General features: G+C 39.1%; 1 protein-coding gene across 2 annotated transcripts in view; it reads left to right on the top strand.

Moving 5' to 3' along the window:
- Positions 1-18,445, top strand: part of PTGFR (prostaglandin F receptor) — a 43,740-nt gene extending 25,295 nt beyond the window's left edge. For both annotated transcript variants that reach the window (XM_072754788.1, XM_026004768.2), the window contains exon 3: positions 14,565-18,445. In XM_072754788.1, coding sequence (XP_072610889.1) covers positions 14,565-14,867 — 303 coding nt within the window. In that variant the 3' untranslated portion in view covers positions 14,868-18,445. The remainder of the gene's footprint in view (positions 1-14,564) is intronic.
- Positions 18,446-21,305: the final 2,860 nt, after the last annotated feature.

Below are 21,305 nucleotides of genomic sequence, written 5' to 3'. Positions count from 1 at the left end.
TTTGCAGAATTATTACAGAGTTCTCATATATGCTCTAGTCAGTTTCCTCTAATATTAATAGTTTGCCTTATCATAGTACAATTGTCAAAACTAAGAAATCGCATTAGTACAGTGTAGTTAACTTAAGTAAAGACTTTATTTGGATCACCGGATTTTCTACTTACATTTTTTTTCTGTTCTACTGTCCAATTTAAGATCCACCATTATATTGTCATGACAGCATTCATTGTCACATCTCCTTGGTCTTTCCTTGTCTTCCATGACCTTGTACTTTTGAAGAGTTCTTGCATTATTTTATAGGATGGCCCACAGTCTGGCTTTGTCTGATAATAAAACTGATATTCTCAACTGGCAGTCCTCTCAACAAAGATTTATTGTATTTTCTAGATGGGTATATTGTTTTTGTCCAATTAGTTTACATTTGTGAGTTTTGATGGACTGTACCTCTTTGAGGCCCTGGAATCCTGAGAAGCAAAAGTGTGCACAAGCAGCAGCATCCCCTCTGCGATTCCTTATAGAATTGGAGAGCTTCATGTTGGACGTACTTCTACAGCCAGAGTCTCTTACTTGCTTCTCCCTTTGGACAGTGCCTTGGCTACTCAAGGTGCTGGCCATCTGAGGGGCTGTCCTTAAACGTTCTTCCATCTCAGCTGTGGGTGCCTGATTCTCTCTATGTGCTTCACATTCCTTCATCACTTGAGCCAGGAATTACAGAACTGAGTTTTCATTGTTCAGATAAGGAATCAATTTTGCATTCTTTATCACAAGACTTCTGTAATAGAGGCTGAAGAATACAAAGTTAGAGGTGTACCTTCTTCATAGCTTTGGAAAAGTCACTGTGGGTGCTGAGCCACGGAGAGAGGAAAGCAGCAAAAGAAGCAAGCCTTCCTGTTGAGAGCGTCAAGCAGATTGGCAAGATCATGTCCCATGTATGCAGTTGGGAGGTTCAGTTTTTCTTTCTTTGCTTAAAGTCGTCTAATAACTTGACATGTCTGCAGAATAAGAGCCAAATCCTTTAGTTTGGCAGAAAAGTCCCTTCCACAATATTCACAGCTTTCTTCATGGTGCTCCCTTGTGGCCTTGATTGCAGGACTTACTCTGTTGCATTTCTGTTTTTATGAAGGATGGAGGTCCTCTTGTTAGAAAAGATGGGCCTAATCATTCATCTTGACATCTCTAAATGCCTAGTACTGATTTATAATAGATGCTTTATAAATGCTTCTAGAATGCTGAATATCTGCATAGGCTACCCCTTTGGTTATGTTTTGTCAGCAGAAATGTAAAGAAGACATTAAAAGTGCTACATTAATGATCAGTACAAGACAAGACATTTGATCATATCCTGCACACCCGTTTTTGCTGTCTCTCTCAGTGGCAAGACAACCGGACTAGAATGTATCTGCCTTAGTTCCTGAACAGTGTCTTACCACAAGGAGCATGAGAATTGCAGTGTGATTTTAGATATTACAGCATTTCTCTTGTCCCAGCTTAGACATTAAGTAGCTAATCACCGGGCAAATCACTGATCTTCCTGGCCCCTTTCCTCCCTGTGAAATGGACAAATTAGGTCACATGATTTTTAAGGTCCTTTCCAGTCCCAACCTTTGGTCTTTTCTATAATGAAATAAATTGTCTTAAATGTCAGTCAGAGGGGGATTGTGGGTATAACTCGATTCAAAATTCTACACTTTGAACAAAATGCTGAGAATTTTTTTTAACTGCTCGTTATACCTAGGATAACCATCACAGCTTAATTGAAAAGTTCATGTATATCCTCCCAACTGCCTGTTAATGGTATGAAAACGGTTTCCAGCTCCAACATGCAAGATCAGTATCAGGATGCCTAAACTGAAGCCATCCAGGCTATTGCGATACTTCCAGCCTTACTTCATCTTTGTCACTCTGACATACTCAAAGATGTAACAAGGTACCTGCAATGCAATTCTGATGCTAACTGCCTCGAGTTATTTCAGATTTCACAGATTAGGGGCACAGTCTCCCTCAAGACTACCCTCATTTCAGACACTAGCTGAAAGCCTGAGGATTTCCAGGCCCTTTGCTTTTCTGACCAATTGGCTACAAAATCAGGAGTTCCTACTTCTTCAGATTTGTTAATTCTTTAGAATGACTCACGGAACTCAGGAATATACTATACTCAGGATGACAGCTTTATTGTAAAAGATACCCTCAGGCTATTCAAAAGAAGAGACCCATGGCGTGAGATCTGGGAGGACCCCCAACACCAAGCTTCCATGTCTTCAGGATGTTTTCACCCTCCTAGTACATCAATCTGTAGCTGTAAGCAGGAAAGCTCACCTGAGCTTTGAGTGTCCAGAGCTTTTATTGGGTTTCATGACCTATGCATGATTGATTGAATCATTGACTATGCCAATCTCCAGGTCAGGCTAATATTTCATAGCTCAAAGCCCAACCCATCACAGATCTTCCTCGACTTATGACAGGATTATGTCCCGATAAACCCGTTGTAAATTGAAAATGTTGTAAGTCAAAATCCTTTCAATACATCTAAACCACTGATCATCATAGCTTGGCCTAACCTACCTTAAACATGTTTGAACACTCACATTAGCCTACGGTTGCAAAATTATCTAACACATAGCCTATTTTATAATAAGGTTGTTCCCTGTCTCAGGTAGTTTATTGGATATTATACTGAAAGTGAAAAACAGAACAGTTGTATAGGTACTGAAGAGTTAAGTGTAATATTTATTTACCTTGATGATTGAGTGGCTGACTGGGAGCTTTGGCTTGCTGCCACTCACTGCCCAGCATCACAAGAGGGGATCATACTACATATGGCTAGTCTGGGAAAAGATTAAAATTCAAAATATGAAATATGGTTTCTGCTGAAAGTGTACAGCTTTTGTACTATTGTAAAGTTGAAAAATCCTAAGTTGAACTGTTGTAAGTTATGGACCATTCATAATTACATGAGTGGTCTTTCCACCATGGCCTGCCCCAATCCCAAAACTATCTAGGGCTTCAGCAGGAATCACCTCATGAGAATAAACACCCATGATTCCAGGGGCCCACCATGAATAATAAAGGCACACCCATCATTTAGGAAATTCCAAGGGTTTAGAGGCTCCCTCCCAAGAATGAAGGACAATGGCCAGCCAAATTCTTTATTATTCCACAATACTAAAAGTTGTATAACAGCATTTTGCTTGTTGCTTTGAAATCTTAGAAACTGTTCCAATCAATAGTTATAAAGTGGAAGCAGTCTTCTGGAATTGGTGATATGCTTATGTAATAATTTGTCACATAATGATTACACCAAGGAGAACTGTAGTTGACATTGGTGTGTTATTGACATGTACTATTATTTTTTTTTCCAGAGAGAGAAAAAAGAGAGAGAGAGAGAGAGAGAGAGAGGGAGGTGGGGGGTAGTACGGAGCCCAATGTGGGGCTTGATCTCACAACCCAGAGGTCATGACCTGAGCTGATACTCAGGAGTCCAACTCTTGACTGATTGAGCCACCCAGGCACCCTGTTACTGAGACTTGGTTATACCAGATGCAAATGTGCCTTTAAAAAGCTAAAATAAACAAATATACCCCCCCCCCCGGGTCCTGCTCTATACTACAAGAGCTATACACAATGTAAATTATTTGTTGGAACTAAAAAAATTATTGCTAGACCTTTATTTTGAAGCGATATCCCGTTGAGTGACAGAAAATTGAAGACAACTGATACCTTTTTTTGAGAGGTTGCTGAAATATAGGGTTAATGTAGCATCAAATCCAACACTCTTCTGAGATCCCAGGAGGGAGGAGCATGCCTGAACCTCCTCCTCTACGTGCATGATTCATTTCTAGAGAGAGTCTTACACAAGGTGGTTGAATTGTGCTGGGCATGTGCTGATACTTTTGCCTTTTGCTTTGTTGGGGGTCACTTGTCAGCAAGAATGATTGAAATGTGCGGTGTCAGGTGACGTGTATAACTTATATAACCCTGACACCCAATTTGCTGTGGATATCCAGGGTCCTGAACATCAAGGTGAAAGGACAAGAACAAGGTCCGAAAAACTGGACAAAGAGAAACAATGGGATCACCACATATCACTGTTTAGTAAGCTACAAGTGAGGCAGAGAGCAATATCTAGTCGGTAGCATGGCAAGGAAGTACCCATGACAGACATCGTGATCTAGGAGAGGAATGGAGTGAGGTACCTTCGGTGAGACAGAAGTATGGGGTTGGTAGGGAATCCAGGGACATTTCGTGGCTGGGTTACAGTAACTCATTAAAAAATATGGCATGAACTTGTGTTCATTGTGGAAATAACCATGACTTATCCGTAAGATAGATGGAGAACTCAATCTATTTTAGAAAAAGCCAGATCTTGCAAGACCGACCATGAACCCTTGTGAAGGGTAAATGATAGCATGGCTGATGTGTCCTTTCTAGGTGACATCTTTGACACATTCCCAAAAGTTTTCTTATACTTTACGGTAAGCCCTAGGTTTTAACTACAATGGTAGCAGACAGAGTTCATATTAACTAAACTACGAATTTTTTAGGTAAAATAAATCTGGCAATTAGTACTTTTTTCCAGAAAGAACATCAGCTCAACCTAATAACTCTATATTCTGGATTGTAAAAATCTTTTTATTTAAAAGTTGGATTTTTGTGAATTTTTTAAAGCAATTGGAATTTGTATTTAGAAATTTAAATGACATAAAGGTGGTAATTTTTCATATTTTGGTAACATTGATTTTTTAAAAAGATTTTTGTTTATTCATAGAGACACACAGAGAGAGGCAGAGACACAGACAGAGGGAGAAGCAGGCTCCCTGCGGGGAGCCCAATATGGGACTGGATCCCAGGACCCTGGGATCATGACCTGAGCCAAAGGCAGATGCTCAACCACCTGAGCCACCCAGGCATCCTTAGTAAAATTAATTTTTGGACAACGATTGCTGGTCTCTCAGTCTTACCTGTAACTGAGAAGAATTTAGCGCAATTTAGTATTATTATTTTTAAATTATTATTATGCTGATACAATGGCTCATGATTGACTCTTTTGGAGTCTCAGGGAAATAACAATTAATGGAATTTAAAAATGTCATCATAATCGCATCCTTAAAATCACACCCAAACAATACATTGCTGACATGTTTATGCTAAACTTCCAAGGCCCAAGTTTAGCACTTACATAACTCATTGGTCTTTATATAACTTTTGGTCTCTTACCAAAAATAAGTAAATCAGTAAAATAAAATGAATGTTGTGTATCAAGTATCGGGCGTGGCACTGAGGATAAAGGAGTCCACAAGATAAAGTGTTTTTCTTGATGAGGTTGATGGAGTTATGGTATCTGCTGCTGAGACAGTTGGAGAATAGATCATGGATAGCTTTTTATTTTTAAAGGGACACTCATTTCATTAAAAATTCTCTCTAATGGATTACTGTCCTAGAGCTCAGAGAATGCTTCAGAAATTCTTTCTGAACTTCTGTAATAGTAAACTAACTTTGCCAGTTGGAAATTAAATTTCTTCTTGGAAAAACAGTGTATTTCAGAGCAGATGTTTTCCTGAAACACCTTCTTCTACAGTCTGCTTTTGCCATTGAAAACAGTGTTGCCAACAGTCAAAGTAGTCTTTTGTTTCTGAAACAGTGTGGCTCCCAAACGGAGGCTAATTTCTAACTAGGTCTTTTCTCTCTAACTCATAGAGGAGTTGCTAATAATTACTTTAGTTATGACATGTTAGTTAAAAAGTTCTTGGTTAGGATGAAAATGTCTTCCATGTCTGTCATTGCCAATGTTTAAGGCATAAACCATGTTTTGTTGGCTTAACTAATCACTGCTAGATAGAACTAGAGTTTACAGTGCTCTTAAAAGCATAGTTCAAAGTAAAATGCCTTAAATTACTTTTATAACAAGGCAGGACATATAAACCAACACATATAGTCTCATACACATGTTTTCTTATAAGACCTACAAATTTTGCCTGCTGATTTTTTATTTTCATCGGCTCCAAAGAACAGAAATGATGGAATAAGGATAACAGTTACAAATGTGGATTAAAAAAAAAAAGTGAGATCCAAAAGGACATCTGAAGACCAGTCAAAAAGGATGAAAGAGGATCCTAAAATGAAAATTATGCCATTCATCGTGGGGTGGACAGGAAGAAAAAAGAGAAAGGATGCTGGGTTTTGTCTTACTGTCTGCATCACTTTATATCCATTAGTTAATATATATAAAAATTTTTTTCCCTTCCAAGACAGATAGTTTCCTTTGCTCTGGCATCTTTTCTGACAAGCGTGCTTTGAAGGACACCTCAGCTGTGTGGTCCTCCTGCAACTGACCTACGTGTCACTTACATCTGTTGGTACGGGCACAAGAGATTTGGAGCAACATATTTAATAGCATACAGCCTTGATTTTAACAAAGATACTAGTGAAAGTGACTTGATGGGAACACTGGGCTAAAAAGTGCTAGAATCAGCTAGAAGGAACACCAGATATGGGCAGAGAGAAATAGAAACCTAGTGAGTTAAAAATGAGATCTACTAATGCCAAGGAGGCAATGCATCCTCACTCAGCATCTCTAGCTCTTCACATCCTGACCGCATTTCTTTTAGTTCCGTGACCTTGGGCAAGTTCATCTTGCTTCAGCTACTTCCTCTTCACATTGGGGTAATACTGCTTTCCTCAAGGAGTTAACAGGATTCAATATGATAATAGATGTAAAATTTTAAAACAGTGTCTGGGGGCACCTGGGTGGCTCAGTTGGTTAAGTGTTTGACTTTGGCTCAGATCATGATTTCAGGGTCCTGGGATGGAGCCCTGGTCCGTCGGGCCCACTGCTCAGCGGGGAGCCTGCTTCTCCCTCTCCCTCTGCTGCTCCCCTTGCCTGTGCTCTCTCTCTCTCTCTCTCTCTCTCTTTCTCTCTCAAATAAAGAAACAAAATCTTAAGAAAAAAATAAAAGTGTCCAGAACATAGTAAAGTACTCATACATGCTTGTTATTATTTTCTGTTTATCATCTTGATCATAAATATACAATTATTTGGTCCCAGACATAGTAAAGTACTCATACATGCTTGTTATTATTTTCTGTTTATCATCTTGATCATAAATATACAATTATTTGGTCTCATTACTGGGAATGGTTTAGTAAAATTAGATTGTGAGTTTTGAAGCCAGGTAGATGGGTTTAAATCCTGCCTCTGTCACTTACCAGCAGTGTGAACTCTGGCAACTTAATGTCTCTGTGGTTTTGTTTTCTTATCTGTAGCACCAGAAAAATTGTAACTATCGCTGGGAGTTTGGTGAAGATGAAATAGTTAAAGTATTAAATGCCAACGAGACTTTTCCCTTCCCTTTCTCTCCTTTCCTGAAGACACATTAGGGCAAAGAAATTCCATTATTCCTGGGGTGCCTAAGTCACCCCAGTGGACCGGTGTGGTCTTTCTGCTTCTCCCCTGTGGCTGGAGCTGTCACGTAGTGACAGGAAGAGTCGGTGGTAGGCCAAAGCTTTTCTAAAGTTAAATCAAATTCACTAACTGATCAGTGACTTTGATTTAATAGCCGTTGAGTCTAACAACTTATTATGCAAGAAGTGCAGGGATGGCAAAAGCTCTTTAGCCCAGATTGAGACCTTAAAACAGACAAGTCTCTGTTGTAGTTTTTTTTTTAATATTTTATTTATTTATTCATGAGAAACACAGAGAGAGGCAGAGACAGAGGCAGGGGGAGAAGCAGGCTCCTCGCAGGGAGCCCGATGCGGGACTCGATCCGAGGACCCTGGGATCATGCCCCGGGCCAAAGGCAGACGCTCAACCACTGAGCCCCCCAGGCGTCCCTCTTGTAGATTTTATTTTTTTTATTTTTATTTTTTTTCCTCTTGTAGATTTTAAATGTACCCCTTCTACCCCGACCCTCGCCGCCCTTTCCAGGCCCCCAAACCCTTCTGGGATATGACTGGGTTGGAATCTCTGCATCTGTGCCTCTGTTCTTTACCCTCCACAACGATTTTCAATTTTAACCAGAGACTGGGGATCCTTTCCTAAACCAAGTAAATGTTTGATTTATCACCTTAAAAAATTTAAAAATTTCAAACTAACTTTAACTGTACCAGGTTCCTTTAGTAAGTACAGAGGCACTCCGGGCAGGCTAGAGATGAATGGTCTCAGAGGCTGAGGCATTGTTTGAAACACGAGTCCATATAAGCTTTCATATGCTTCTTCTGTTTTTCACCTTAAATCCTTGACTTCTTGGATCTGGGGCTGCCTGGCCTTCCTGCTCAACCCTCCAAAATTCTGTGCTTGAAGCTACCCTTTCCTTCTTGTCTCTCATCTCGACTGTAGGAGTCTTTTCCCACTTACCCTGTCAAAAGTAGAAGAGAAAGATTTGAGAAGGTTAAAGATGTGAGGCACTTACAGTACAACCGAAGGACTATGATGCTGCATTTTCTCATTATAATATATTTTGCACAAGGGGCTGATACTGTGTCTATCAGTGCTAGTGGGATGGTGGCAAGTGTGATGGGAGATAAGGAGCTGCAGCGAGCTTAGGAAAGGCTTTCTGGAGAAGACGGGATAGGAAGGGTGGAGGATTTGGACAGGTCCTTCCCGTTGAGGGAAGGACAGGGAAAGTGACACATTGTGGCATTTATGAAGTGTTTGACAAATACAGTGAACATGTCGAAATAAGATAAATGAATAAGTAAATTGTGTCTGGAGGACCAGTTAGGAGCCCATAATAGAATGGGCTGGTTTTTAAGTGCAAAGACAGCAAATGAGAGAGGACAGGGCGTCTGAGGCACATCATGGGAGTGGGTCAAAGAGAAGGTACAGGGGTCCTACCCTGGGTTTGACATCTGAGGCTCCAGAATTGGATATTTATACCACAAAGCAGATCCATTAAGACAAAGTCACAGATCTGTGACTGTACCTATGCATATTTATATCTAAATATTGATACATCCATACATAAGTCTGAATAATTTGGAAACAAGCAGGGAAATGTGAAGGTTGTCACGCTCCACATAGTCACCTAGGAGTACATTTAATAAGTAAGGAGCTTACCTCCCGTGACGTTCTGGGAGCTAGGATCCAATCAAAGGAGAAACTAGGTGGCATTATCCTGGAGGCTCAGATAGGAGTGGTTTGTCTGCCTTTTAAGAAATGATTGTTTCACTGAGCTCTGTCCCTGTTGGACTGTATAGAGAGTGTATGTTTTATTTCTCACCAGTGCATTTTTTTTAAAGGAAGATGGGGAAACTAGTGGATGAGAGGCTTACAGCTGGGCATTTGCAAGTCATGTTGGGTGAGGAGCAGTAGAAGACATGGAGAAATAGATACAAGCCAGTGTTAGTTTTCAAGCATGTGAAAAGCTGCCAGCACTTCTTCCGTGATGCTCTGGAGACCAAAACTAGAGTTTTCAGCTCCTGATGATGGAGAACGTTCAACAACCCACACAGTTTATTTTTTTGAATTCTTTTAGAGAGAGAGTGTGTGTGCAGGTGTGAAGGGGAAGCAGCTGGAGAGGGGGGAGAGAGAGAGAGAGAGAGAGAGAGAGAGAGAGAGAATCTTAAGCAGGCTCCACGCTCAGTGCGGAGCCTGACATGGGGCTTGATCTCATGATCCTGAGATCATGAACGGAGCTGAAATCAAGGGTTGGACGCCGAACCGACCGAGCCATCTAAGGGCCCCAACAATGCACACAGCTTAAATCGAAGAAATTCTCCCATGAGTAGTGCTGAGTCTTTTCCATCCGACACTTAAAGACACCTGCAAGGAATTTCTGAACTATATTGGATGAAGGAAAACTTCCCTGCTTTTTCTAAGATTTTATGACTCACATAGGGATCATAAGATTTTGTCACTTCTCATAGGAAGTGATGTAGAGTTCTGTGTGTTTATAGTAAGTGACGCCTATTGTGTCTCCCCTTGCGTACTCTGAATCCCTTCAGTCACATTCCTGCTTTACTTTCTGAAGTATGAACTTGTACCTTAGTGGTCGTGATCACATGAACATAATTGTTTACTTACGATCATCTCTAGCTTTAGACTGAGAAACTCAAACAGAATTCCCTGGGTCTTTTGGACTAGGAGACCTCAATCCTAAATCTCATTTAGTTGCCCCTGTCTTGTCATCCTTGGCCCATCTTGGGGGCAAGGTGTGTGTTTCTGTGTTAATCTTAAGGGAGAAAGGGGAAAAGGCTTCTTCGGGCCTTTTTACGATGGGAACAGGGTCTCAGTTCTGCATTTTTTTTCTCCTTCCATGCCAGCACTGCCTCAGGGCGGCTGGGGAAGTGGCAGGAACACATGTCAACCCTGTGTTGGCCAGGAAATGCCCTTTTCTTGATGCTGAAATGGATTCTGAGGTGTCCTTCCCTAGGTGTGGCGGCTGTGAGTTCTCTGTTCCTCTAGGCAAGTCCCTCCCATAGTGTCTCCCACTCCTTAGGAAGCTTTCTCTACTCTTTCTGGGTGACGTTTGGTAAGAGGATTGAGCAAGTACACTGCAGGGCCCGTAGGCAATCTAAGTGTAGTAATTAGAGGGATAGGCCCTGGACAGGCTCTGACGCTTCCCATGGCCTGGTCCCTTATCTAGTGGAACCATACTTTCCTTATCTGGAAGATGCAGATAACAATACACATGTCACAGGGTTGTTAGGAGGATTATTTGGCCTATATATAAAAAGAGGCTTCCAAGCACAGGAAAATACTCAGTTCTAGTTTTTGATGTTAGTGTTCGTGGCTGTGTTTCTCACTCCTAGGTGGCATGTTCTGGTTTATAGGAGACTTTCTGCCTTTCTCAGGATTCGAGATCCCCTAACTGTCCGAATGACCAGTTCTTCTGGGCTAGTTAGTGCTCACCTGTGTTTTCATAGTGGTCAAGTTCTATGATGGATCTGCATTTTGTAATAAGGATGTTCTCTTAATTGTGCGGTTAAGAATGTTCTCATTCAGTTAGGAATACTTTGCTTTTATTGTAACTTAGTACAACCTCTATTTGGTCTTTGAAGCATATCTTCTGGTCATCTTTATTTTACATCTTCTGTAGTTTTTCTTAAAGAAGTGATCACATTTGACAGGACATATATGCATTTTATTTATCTTAAATTTTGTTATGTTTGATATTCTGGGATAAGTGGTTATATTTTGTTCCCTTAAAAAGTGTCAGAAATGTTCAGGCAATTCTGTGGCACCTCATTCACATACACATAGGCGTGCATAAATAATCCAAATTAGTTCTGATTCTCGAGTACGAAAGTATATTTCAACAAACTGGAAAAATGCACAGATTACAAAAGCAGTGCATGATCTATCCAAAAATTAGTAAGTTAGAGATTAACCAAAGGTGAAAATCAAAATCCTCTGTAATTCTACTGTCTAGAGATAACCAATTGAAATACTGATACAGATCTTTTTCTACACGTGCACAAAATTATGTATTTGGGTTTGGTTTTCCTTTTTTTTTTTATAAGACTAGGATCACTCAGTTGATACAGTTTAGTAACTTGCTTTTTAAAAAGTTAACAGTGAATCACAAACATTAATGTTTACATATTTTTCCATTACACGAAATTACCATAATTTATCTTTTGTTGGATACTTAGATTGTCCTGAATTTTTGAGACTATACCATAATCAGTAATATACTAAAAAGTATATTAATGTACTTCTCCTAGTAGGGTATGTAGTATCCTTGCACAGTTGGTGACCACACTGCTGTTTTCAGGGAGAAAGAAGTATCGGAGAAGTGCATACCATGTGACTCAGGTGTTTTTAATTTTCATGTCTCTAAACCAGGCCCAGCTGTTCCAGCCAATTACATGAAGCATCTTTGTTCCCAACTATACAGAGCAGGTTCTAGGCTGGGCTCTGAGATTCCTAGAAACATATATAGTCATTAATAGGAAATACATTCATTTAATACTCACAAGGCAAGAGAAATACTTATTCATTCACACTTGAACCAATCACCAACCCTCCTCCCCCCAAACCCCAGCAAGAAGATTGTAAATACCATGAGGACAGGCACATGTCTCCTTTGTTTGCCTTTGTAGTCGCAGTGTTTAGCACATTGCTGAGCACATAGCAAATAATCAATATATATTTGATGAGTAAAGAAAACTATAAAATGAAACTATCTCAATCCAATTGCCCATTGGGTCTTGGCTCTGCTTTCTTCTCCATCCTCTTTCTTCCTTCCTTTCTTTTCTTTTCTTTCTTTTTTTTTCTTTTCTTTTCTTTTCTTTTCTTTTCTTTTCTTTTCTTTTCTTTTCTTTTTTTCTTTTCTTTTCTTTCTTTTCTTTTCTTTTCTTTTCTTTTCTTTTCTTTCTTTTCTTTTCTTCTTTTCTTTCTTTCTTTCTTTCTTTCTTTTCTTTTCTTTCTTTCTTTCTTTCTTTCTTTCTTTCTTTTTTTCTTTCTTTTTAAAGATTTTATTTATTTGACAGAGAAAGAGAAAACAAGCAGGGGAGGTGGCAGTCAAAGGGAGAGGGAAAAGCAGGCTCCCCACTGAGCAGAGAGCCCAATGTGGGGCTCTATCTCAGGACTCTGGGATCATGACCTGAGCCAAAGGCAGATGCTTAACCAACTGGGTCACCCAGGTGCCCCAGCTCTGCTTTCTTCTAAGAGAAACTGGGCCCATATAGGTTTTCTTATTCTATCCTAATGGCTAACATGGGGAACAGTGACATAAGAGTCTATACCTAACCCAGGTACTATTGGGTGAGGATTAGGATTTTTTTCTGTGTGTTGATACTTGGTTGGCCTTATTTAGCTACAGAATGTTTCGGGCTACAGTTTGATTCTCATAGGAAATGAACTCTGAGGCAAAGTACCATTTCCCAAGGAATTTGTAAGATCCTGTTCTTTTGAGTGACAAGAAACCACTTTGGAATCCTTTACTAACGGATGGATTAAAGCTTTTAGAGATATTTTAAGCCTCAAAATATTAGACCATTATAATGGATGATCAGTTGTTTCTCTGATGACTAGTTCCTGTGCTTCTAGAGAGAGCCTCAGTGAATAGAAAACCATACAATTTAACTCCATCTCTTACTGAGTACATCCTAGGTGTCAGTTTTTGAACTGGGTACTAGGGGATAAAAAGGGAAAAAGAAGAGGTGCATATAGATATAGAAATGAATGCATAATTACCATACAGTGTGGTAAGTGATACAACTGGCTATGGACAGGGGGGCTCTGAAAGAAGAGGGGGAGTAACTTGCTAATTCAATTTGGTAAAGTTAGAGAAAGTTTCATGAAGATAAGCCCATTCTTACTAGGGTGGATAGGAGTTTATCAGACAGGAAGGGGGAGTAGGAGTACAAAATAAAGTCCCGTAAGCCACAGCTCAGAAGAGCGTGGTGCATCTAGGACAGGTGAGGCCTTCACAGCAAATTGGACAATAAGGTATTTGCAGGGGAGATGAGATTGTAGCTGACTTTAGATATATCATCAAGGAACCAGCTAGGGAGTTTGTACTTTGTTGTGTAGATAATGAAGGTTTTGATAAGGGACATTTATCCTTCAACCACTAATATCATCAAAGCCAAATTAAGACATTTCCTTCTGATAATGGTCCATTAAGAAGATAAGAAAAACTTTTCATTTGGGTTTTAGGCTTCGTTACATCCTTTCTTAATGCTGGTGGCATGATGGTCCCATGGTCCTTATGGTCCAGTGATTCTTAATTTTTCAGTTTCACTTTTTATTCATTTATGTCTTATTTGTGTTTATAGCCAAGGTGTTTTCAAAGCCTTCTTGTTTGTTTATTATGCAGCTGTTGATTTGGAAGTCAAAACTGGTCTCAGTGATTAGACCAGTTCTAACATATAGCTGGGGCCATTTATGGGACTTATTCCATAAAATGATGTCTTTAACCTCATGAATGGTGAGAAAATAGATACAGGGGACCAAATCTACATTGTTATTGTTAACTCAATGGTAGTATAGATGGGAGTCATTTCCTTCAAAACCCTTACAAAATTCCATTACATTTTTGGAATATTTTAGCCAAGTTAAGGCTAGGGTGAAGGTAAGATAGGCTATGAGATAAGAAGAAATTGGTATTGTAGCTACCAAGCAGAAAATTCTAAAAGTAACATTCCAGAACACTAACATTTCCATGTGCAAATTGTATCTGAATTCATTCTAAAATATCTCGTATCTATAGTTGATCTGTACTTTAATTTTACATAAATAAACTTTAGGTTTGTTTTTTTTTTTTTTTTATTGAAACATACAAATGTGTGTTGGCTTTGAACTTACTATTCCCAGAAGTAAGAAAAGATCAGTTACCAGTAGCAATGTTTGTTCTCCCTTGGGTCATTTTATTTGTGCACATTTGACTTGCCATATAAGGTATCGTTTTTTTAGTTCTAATGTCAATTTGAACTCAAAGGATCCAGATATCTACATCAATGTTTCTGCTACTCTTCATTTCTTTTTGTCAGTATTTTGGAAAATAACACCATTTTGTGGAAAGTGAAATGGATGCCATGTAGCCTTGCTAGTTCAGTTAAACAACTATAGAACCAAGAAAATAGCTATATCAATGGATTTTGTTGTTCTGTTTGTTTTGCAGGTGACAATGGCCAACATTGGAATAAATGGAGATCATTCTCTGGAGACCTGTAAAACAACACTTTTTGCTCTCCGAATGGCAACGTGGAATCAAATCTTAGATCCTTGGGTGTACATTCTGCTGCGGAAGGCGGTCCTTAAGAATCTCTACAAACTTGCCAGACGCTGCTGTGGTGTGCATGTCATCAGCTTGCATGGGTGGGAGCTTAGCTCCATTAAAAATTCTCTAAAGGTTGCTGCTATTTCTGAGTCTCCAGTTACAGAGAAAATAAATCAGCAAGCACCTGGTTTAATAGGACAGTAAAGCAGCGTAGGTCTAGGGTAAAATTCAGAAAAGATTTGTCAATATTTCAGTTAATTGGATAGAGATAGAAAGCCAAACTGGAAAATTCAGACCTCAGCAGTTAGTGTGGGGCCACTTTTGTCAGATCTGGCTGTTGAGATTTGTTAAATTCACTGTACAACTGTATCTTTTCACTTGTTTTTTGTCAACTGGAGGTAAACATGATGAGATAATGCCATGGAGTCCGACTGAAAAAATTGGAGCTTATTTGTGTTATTCACGCTTTTGAATGAATGAAGCCTAAAGCATTTACTTGGCCTATTTGTCAAAGAACATCTTAATACTTACCTGCACAGTCAAATAGCTGTTTGGAGGTCACTGCTCTGCAACTGTTCCTTATAAACGAGGCTCAATGAAGTGGAGCACCCTCACTGTTGGGTCTGGTCTGTTATACTCCTCATTATGTAGCTTCAATCAGTAGATGTAGGGTCATGTCTCATGGGATTCACTGTGGCTTGTTATAATGACCTCCATGACACCAGATGTGGCTGTCAGGTTGCCTGACCTCACGAGCCTCTTTAAAATGAGCCTGTCCTTGTCATTTTGACAAATATAACTGCTTGCATGTATTATTGTGAAGGTAAATTCTTGTTTGAAGGTTTTCTGTGTGAGTCGTAGATTTGCACAGTTTTCAAATAATCTCCTTTTCCTGTGAAAATTCTAGTGCGCAGTAAATAACTTTTAGAGAAACACAGGCTCTATTTCAGCACATATATAGGCTATTTGTATTATAGCAGTTCCTATGAAGCTCTGCCATGGACAATATAAACCGAACTTAAACCCCAGGGATGGTTACAAAGAATGTTGGCAAAGGACCTCTACTTAGACTTGTCATTTCTGTATCAGAGAACAAAAGAAACATAATCCATATACAATATTTAAAAACTATCTGCAGCTAGTGTGTTTGTGCTTTCTATGCATGCACACACACACATAAGCATATCAAAAATTTCTGTTGAAAGCTGGTTCATTAAATCTGTAGGATGGCATCTTCTAAAGCCTATGCTATCTGTGTCAAGGGGAAAATTGGCAATTAGTTGGGCACTTGGAGATCATTCTTATGGTTACCCAAGAGATCAGGGGATAAAGATCTCTCCTCAAATTTCCCAGTAACACTTTCGGCTTCTTTGCTTATTTGTATAATTCACCCCCTCCTCTAAATTTTAGTAATCATTGAAAATGTCCTGGGGCTATCAGAACATAGGGTAGATAGTTCTGCTTCATAGTAAAGAAATGTATTTCTGTAAAAGAATTTTTGCCTTCCTTACCTGTGGTCCATTTAAAAATTAACCTTCTCTGTGAGACTGACTTCATATTCTCCGGGAAATCTATGTGGTTCAACTAGACTTAAATTATTATATCCACAAATTTTTGCTTTTGACTGGTAATTTACATTGGAAGTTGTTGAACTTCAGTGAATTTTGGTATATTCTTATGAATAAACTAAAAGAAATTAAGCAAATAGCTTCATTGAAGATGTAAAGGAAACCACTTTTTCCAGTGAATTTAAAAACAAGATACATGCACACACACAGAGGCACACGATATTCTTAATTTAAGACCAGTAAATGATGAATTACACAAAGTTTGGTTATTCTCATATCCATATATGGATGTGCATAGTATATGCTCAAAGAACACTTGCCAAATTGAATTACAGGTAAGAATATATTTGATGCAAAATGAGCATGGAATTGCAACAATTTTGTGCATTTTTATTTAAAATGACGATTACATATTGGTTATTTTGATATATATGTGTGTGTGTATGTATATTTGAATATCCAGTGTAGACACTTTTTAAAAAAAAGCCATTGCAATTTGTGATTGCTGTTACATTACATGAATGTTTTCATGTGTTACTAGAGCACTTAAAGCCCAGAAATTATAGATGGTTTTGAGGAGACATTTATTTCCCACAGTTAAGAGCGTTGGTGTCCTGGAAGCTGAGGCACAAGGAACCACAGCTTCATCCTTCCTCCTCATGCTGGGTAGGATGCTACAGCAAGCACTTCCATGTATTGTGACCCAGGAGAGGCGTGCAGAGAAACTCTCGTTCAGGGTTCCAGGCCTCTTCTCCGTAAGGCTTCTAAGTAGATGGCATCACGGTTGCTCTATTGCTGTGATGTCACCTAGGCCATGAGTATCTATATTGAGGAGCTACTGTGACATTACCATATATGGGAGTGCATGGGTGTGTAAAGTGTTAGGGAGTGACAGAGAGTCACTCTCTGCATATCCTGGAAGGATTATCTTTATTAGCTGAGTACAGGTGTAGGGTAATGAAGTTGGTTTTAGAATGAGGTCAAACTCGAGTAGTAGACACTAAAAACTGAAAAAAAATGTAGTAAGAGAATATGTGTTGACATTGTGTTAGGCCTTTTGTCCAAGGAAAATGAAATAAAGTGAACACAAAAATATGCATATATTTGACTTCAGAATTTTATTTCTATTATTATATATATGTCACTGTAGTTTGGTATCTTATTATATGTTGAATAATAGAATGTAGCATCCATCAACAACTGTCATGTGAGCATTCCAAGTGAAAGTACATTTGTGCAGTTACTGGAAAGAAATTGTACAAATAGTGTTCAGCAGGTTAACCAATTCTGAAACTTTAAGCTCTGTTTTAAAATTTATAATCAGACCCTCAGAGCAACTGAAATTCCCTTCTCACTGGGTAAAGTAGTATCTAAGCAACTTCACATAGTATTTGATCATGTTATTCCTGGGGAATTTTATTATTCGGGGCAAATGACTGGCAAGTGACAGGTTTTTTTTCTTTTGTTAGTGAATTTAAAAATGACAGAAAAAGCCAATGGCATATGGTTTTTATGATCATGGATACCAAGACAGATAATGCGGACTCATAGTTAGTTGTAGGTGCATCCCACTGCATCCCACTTGTCAATGAGGATTTAAGTAAGTGACAGAAATAGTCCAAATTTTTTCCCAAGGGTTGAGTGTTGCTAATTATTTGTATTGCTGAAGTGCAAAATACCTAAAAGCTAACATGTAAACACACACACACACACACACACACAGAGAAATATATCTGTCTTATTCAATAAATGGTCTTTTTTGTGCACTTTCAGTCTTTAAAAGAAAAACCTGTCTTACTTTTGCTCTAATCTGAATTTAGAGCCCAGATAAAAGCACTTGCTAAAACAACTTTTTGTGAAACTTGCTGCTAACTTCACCTGTATCACCATCATTGCTCCAAATTAATAAACTAATGTCAGGATATGAAAGGTGGGAATGTACATCTCCTTACTTCTTCATTTGGGTGTCAGAATATTTTACCATGTGGCAAATAATGTTGGACTTCAACTTGTTACGAGATATTTCAACAGTAGATGTTATGTGAATAAATGTATTTTGTGTCCTTCGTACTTGCTGGACTATATGAGATTGAACAGTAATATGTATATTTTGTTGCTTGTATTAGTGTGCAACTCATGTAATTTTAGTGTTTGGACTAGTTTAAAACTTCAAACAAATGATTTATAATAAACTTGGACTAGTGTTTATCAAAAGTGGCTATTTTAAGGAAGGTCATATGAAGCTTGAAACTTTTGAACCTAAACTTCCATTTTATCTATTCAATGGGAAGAATTTCAAATTCTTTTTATTACCTTTTTTTTTTGTGGTCCACCTAGGCAGGGTCATAGATTTGGATGAGAATCTGATAATTTTCAAAACACACTGGCCTAGGCATGTCAGGATAGCAGAGAAATGTCTGTGATAACAAATGACCCCCCACAAAACTTTGTGCCATAACCCTCAAAGATTTATATCTCACCTATGGCTCCTGCCCACTCAGAAGGGAAGCTCTGTTCATTTTAATCACTCAGAGACCTTAGGTGACAAAGCAGCCACCATCTTATATGTTGCTGTTTGCCTTGCTTCAGGGAAGAAAAAGCATATTGAACCATGAACTGGCTCTTGGAGCTTTCACCTAGAGGTAACACCTGTTACTTTTGCTCACACATTTCTGGCCAAAGCCAGTGATCATGCTACTACCTTCAAGGAAGCAGGTTAGTGCAATACTATGATGTGGCCTGGAGGGGAACCGAAAATAAGTGGTGGACAGCATGAATGATTTCCGTCTCAGGTCACATTTTTCATTCTTGCCATTCTAATATATTTCAAACTAGAACTTTTTAAAAGGGTCATCTATTTAAGAAAATCATGGAATGAAAGCATTTAGGATTCATTCTTCCAAGTAGCTTGTAATCTATAAAGATAGGGTGGAATGAATGCCATATTTGTGGTTTGCAATAAATGGAAATTTTATTTTATTTTAAAGATTTTACTTTTTTGAGACGGGGGGGTGAGCAGGAGAGAGTGCATGAGTGGGCCAGAGAGAGAGGGAGAAGCAGACTCTGCTGAGCAGGGAGCCTGATGCAGAACTCGATCCCGGGACCCTGAGATGATGACATGAGCTGAAGGCAGGTGCTTAACCGACTGAGCCATCTGGGTGCCCCAATAAAATTTTTAGAAGATAAAAAACCACAATAGAATAAAATAGTGAATTTTTTTTTTTAATTTGAGAGAGAGCAAGAACATGTGCACACAAGAGTTGGGGGGTTGAGGTGAGAGGGACAGAGGGAGAGAATCTCAAGCAGATTGCTCCCAGCCAGAGCCCACAGAGCCCTCGATCTCACAACCTTGAGATCATGACCTGAGTTGAAACCAAGAGTGGATGCTTAACTGACTGTGCCCCCCCCCCAGGGACCCTGAAAATACCATTTTCTATATATCCTTATTCATAGCAAAGTAGAAGCAGGATTGCTAAAATTTAAAGGAACTGTATTTTGGATTTGAAGTGTACTTCACATCTCCACTTACAAAAGCATGTAAACTCTTACAGTTTTGTATTTAGTAACATTTGAATTCTTTCTTAATATCTGATTGGTAAAACCCCAAATTAACGAAATGCCTTCTGTTGCTGTAGTGCTAACTTTCCCACCTTAAATAAGGCAATCCTATGCTAGTATACACCTAAATCATTTTAGTTGAGAAAAAAAAATGAGATTCTACAATGCATACATGTGTTGTAAAACCTTTGTTTTTCAAGAACCCGTGTTGGTACATGCAGAGTATTCTTCTTTTCTTTTTTTTAAGAAAAAATTTTTGTTTATTTATTCATGAGAAACAGAGAGAGGAGAGAGGCAGAGACACAGGCAGAGGGAGAAGCGGGCTCCATGCAGGGAGCCCGATGTGTGACTCGATCCTGGGACTCCAGGATCACGCCCGGACCCGAAGGCAGATGCTTAACCGCTGAGCTACCCAGGCGTCCCCAGAGTATTCTTTTTAGCAACTAAATACTCTTACCTAATACAAGTGTACTATAATTTAAATGACAATTTTCCTATTGAAGGAGGATTATTTTTGTTTTCAGTCATTTCCCTCTTTCCAATTAGGCTGTTTCAATAGGCATATCCTTGTCCTTTTTTGTGTTCTGTGGGATTGCGGGGCTACAGGGGTGCACATTTTCAATATCCAGAGAAACTGCCACATTGTGACATGTGTACTCTCATTCTTTTCTTAAGAAAAGGCTCTATTTCTGACACTACCTGCTGTTTATTTCAGCAATCTTTTTATTGTCACCCGTGTGATTGGCAAAAATAAATCATACTTCATGCTTTGTTATGTTACTCGTACTTCCCATTGCTAATGAAGCTGAGCATCTTTTCAGACCTTTATTAGTCATTTCCACTTCCTCTGTAAATTTTCTGTTCCTGACCTTTATTTTTAATGTCAATTTTTTTCTTACCAGCTTGCAGGAGGATTGTGTGTATTAAGGATATTGTCTTAGTCAGCTTGGGCTGCTATCACAAAATACCACGGACCAGGTGCATAAGCAAGAGAAATTGATTCCTCACAGTTCTGGAGGCTGAGAAGTCCAAGCCAATTAGGTACCTGATGAGAGCTCTCTTCCTAGGCATCTTCTTGCAGTTTCCTTACATGGTGGTGGTAGGGGGGAGATAGCAGGGGGGGGGGTGTGGAGGAGAGAGGAGAGAGGAGAGAGGAGAGAGAGAGAGAAAGAGAGAGAGAGAGAGAGAGAGAGAGAGAGATATCTCTGGTCCCAAAGGCACAAATCTCATGAAGATCCCACCCCTCATGACCTCTTCTAAACCTAGTTACCTCCCAAATGTCCTATCTTCAAAGACCATCACACTGAGGAATAGGGCTTAAACACATAAATTTTGAGAGGGGACACAATTCAGTCCATACTAGACTTTATTTTTCATGAATGTTTCAAATATTTTTCTCCCAAGGCTGCCATTTTTTTCTGCGTTGAAGATTTCTTTCACCATACTAGAGTTTTATATTTTTTTACTTAGGCGACACTAACCTTTCATGGATTCTTTGTTTTGTTTCATGTTGAGA

Source organism: Vulpes vulpes, chromosome 3, assembly GCF_048418805.1.
Source record: "Vulpes vulpes isolate BD-2025 chromosome 3, VulVul3, whole genome shotgun sequence".
In the NCBI taxonomy this organism is placed as follows: Eukaryota; Metazoa; Chordata; class Mammalia; order Carnivora; family Canidae; genus Vulpes; species Vulpes vulpes.
This window is presented reverse-complemented; position numbering and strand designations above follow the sequence as displayed.